This window comes from Egretta garzetta, unplaced genomic scaffold (genome assembly GCF_000687185.1).
Source record: "Egretta garzetta isolate BGI_Z169 unplaced genomic scaffold, ASM68718v1 scaffold640, whole genome shotgun sequence".
NCBI lineage: Eukaryota > Metazoa > Chordata > Aves > Pelecaniformes > Ardeidae > Egretta > Egretta garzetta.
Window position 1 is genome coordinate 1161629 of NW_009258264.1, and position 2587 is coordinate 1164215.

The 2587-nt window shown below is 48.4% G+C and overlaps 1 protein-coding gene across 1 annotated transcript in view; it reads left to right on the forward strand.

Moving 5' to 3' along the window:
* Positions 1 to 2587, forward strand: part of LOC104134565 (C4b-binding protein alpha chain-like) — a 10009-nt gene that overhangs the window by 2688 nt on the left and 4734 nt on the right. The window contains exons 4-7 of the mRNA XM_035899895.1: positions 2 to 30; positions 573 to 658; positions 1074 to 1286; positions 1864 to 2049. Coding sequence (XP_035755788.1) covers positions 2 to 30; positions 573 to 658; positions 1074 to 1286; positions 1864 to 2049 — 514 coding nt within the window. The remainder of the gene's footprint in view (position 1; positions 31 to 572; positions 659 to 1073; positions 1287 to 1863; positions 2050 to 2587) is intronic.

The window sequence follows — 2587 nt, forward strand, 5'->3', positions numbered from 1 at the left end:
GTCAGCAGTAAGCTTCACCTGCAACACCGGGTAAGCCAGGAGGACTCAGGGCACGGCCCCTCTCCTCCCCCAGTGATTTTTCTGAAGGCTTTTCCCTCTAGATCAAAGCCTGGGCTGTCAAAAGCCTTACTCAAGTAGGTAACTGCAAACGAGATGGAAATCTCTTTTAAGCTTTCCTTTGAGAGCTTTACGACTGAATGAGTTTTCTTAATCTTGTACTTTGAGATGGTTCTTCCCAATCTCAAATTCACTCTCCTCGCCCTTTCTAAAGCATTTCCAACATTTCTGTGTCTTTTTGAAGAAAAGGCCTCGATATCAAACTCAGAGCTGTAGCAATAGCTACAGCTGGCTGATAAAGTAGGCATTTTTCTTTAGAAACCGTGTAGTTTTTCTTCATTTTAAAAATGCTTTTGTCAAAAGTCAGCATGTCATTGAAAAAAATGACATTGAGGGCAAATTTCTGATCAGCTGTAATTACGATAAGGAAGCCCAAACCATCCTGATGGTGCTGTTATAGGTAATACAACAAAACTGAGTTTGTCAAGTAATTCCCTCTCCCCTGTTTCACACAGGTACAGGCTGGTTGGAAGTCCTCAAATTCGGTGTGTGATTAAAAACGGGGTTGTTATGTGGGACAGAGATATTCCCTACTGTGAGCGTAAGTAGAATTCCTTAATTAATCTACTGCTTCAGCATTACTGCGGATGGATAAAGAGGCAGTTGCGTTGCCCTGCTAAGGGTTTCAGCAGTTTGATACACGGTGGAGTCTGGAAGGACGTTTTTGGGTTTTTTTCTTGGTTTTTTCTTCTTGCATCATCCTGCAAAAAAAAATTATTCCCTGTCTGGGAGTAAGGCAGCTGTATGTAAGATTGGTACATCCCGAAACCACTCGGCCCCCGGGGCAGAGCTCTGCTGCCTGTGGGCTGGTGTCCAACTGCCTTGAGACCTGCCCTTGATTTCTGACCCTCATGTTTCCATTTTTTTTCTTACCAGACCTTTGGTTCAAAATGAATTACGTTCTTTCTCTCTTGTTCTTCCCTCCTTCCACCGTTTCCCCCCCCCTCCTTCCCCAGCAATACCATGTCTGCCCCCTCCAGCAATAGCTAACGGGGTGCACAGCGGAGTGAACAAAGAACTCTTTGAATACGGGGAATCTGTCACTTACCGGTGCCACACCGCCAGGAGGAACAAGAGACCTTTCTTGCTGGTGGGAGATGCCTCTATTTTCTGTACAACCACTGATAACGTAAACGGTGTCTGGAACCAGCCGCCCCCGGAGTGCAAAGGTGAGCTGTGCTCCCGCGCACGCTCCGAGCTGCCCGGGGCGCCGGATCAGCCCCAGCCGCGATCCCTTCCCCGCTGCCTCCTGCCTGCACTGCTGAAGCTGTTTTCTCCCCCCGAGCCCTCTCTCTCCTTTACGTTGCTGCAATCGCCTCTTGCAGATGAGACCCTTTGAGTTTGGTAGCAGCAACGGGATTTTGGGTCTCCCCTCGCAGGGACCGTGACTGCTCGTGGTCACCAGGACAGCAGGGACACGGGAGTGGGATTTTATTGGTGTTTGCAGGCCAGACGATGCATCTTGCCTCTGTAAAACATAATGTTTGCAAAGGATTCGGAAACCTGCGGTGATACCTGCTGCCTCCCCTAAGTTCTTTTTATGCTTTGCCTTAATACAAGCGTGAAATAACAAAAATGCTGTAAAATCAAGGTGTACGAAAATATCACATCAGCCTGCTACCCTGTCGTGTCCACTTTCAGTCTTTTTGGGTGAAGACATCTTATGTTACGAGAATGTTTTTGATACCCTAACCTCCCCTCCTGAGCATAACTGCCAGTTCCCTAAGTGACGGCGTTTCCCTGCAGCAATGGTTAACTGCGAGCATCCGAGCGTGGAGAACGGGAAGCTGCTGAGCGGGTACCGGGTCGAGTACACCTACAGAGACACCGTCGTGTTCGACTGCAACTTCCGCTACACCATCAACGGCAGCGACACCTCCACATGCGACAAAAACGGCCTCTGGGACCCCCCGCTGCCGCGCTGTCAGCTCAGTAAGTGTGCTGGACCCAGCCCCGCCTGCCCAGCAGTTCCCACCCATTGAAGAAAGCATTGGGTCCTGCAAGTGATGGGGATGGCTCCAAGACTTCACTTTTTAAAATTTATTTTTTTTTTTTTTGGCTATCTCTGTAGCGCTAAGGTGACTTTAGGAATTTATGACTTGGGGCCATAGAGACTAAAGCCTTGTCCTGTTCAAGCTGCTGAGCATTTATCGGTAGAATTCAAAGGGACTAAATTAACCTTACTATACTTAATATTTTTAAAGTTGGTTGGTAGAGCCTCAGATAATATAAACTTTATTAGAAATTACATCTCATTATAGCAGTGAAAACCACCATGCAGGCCCCTCACTACAAGAAAGATGTTGCGTTGCTGGAACATGTCCAGAGGAGAGCAACCAAGCTGGGGAGGGGGCTGGAACACAAGTCATATGAGGAGCGGCTGAGGGAACTGGGGGTGTTTAGTCTGGAGAAGAGGAGGCTGAGGGGAGACCTGATCGCCCTCTACAACTGCCTGAGAGGAGGCTGTAGG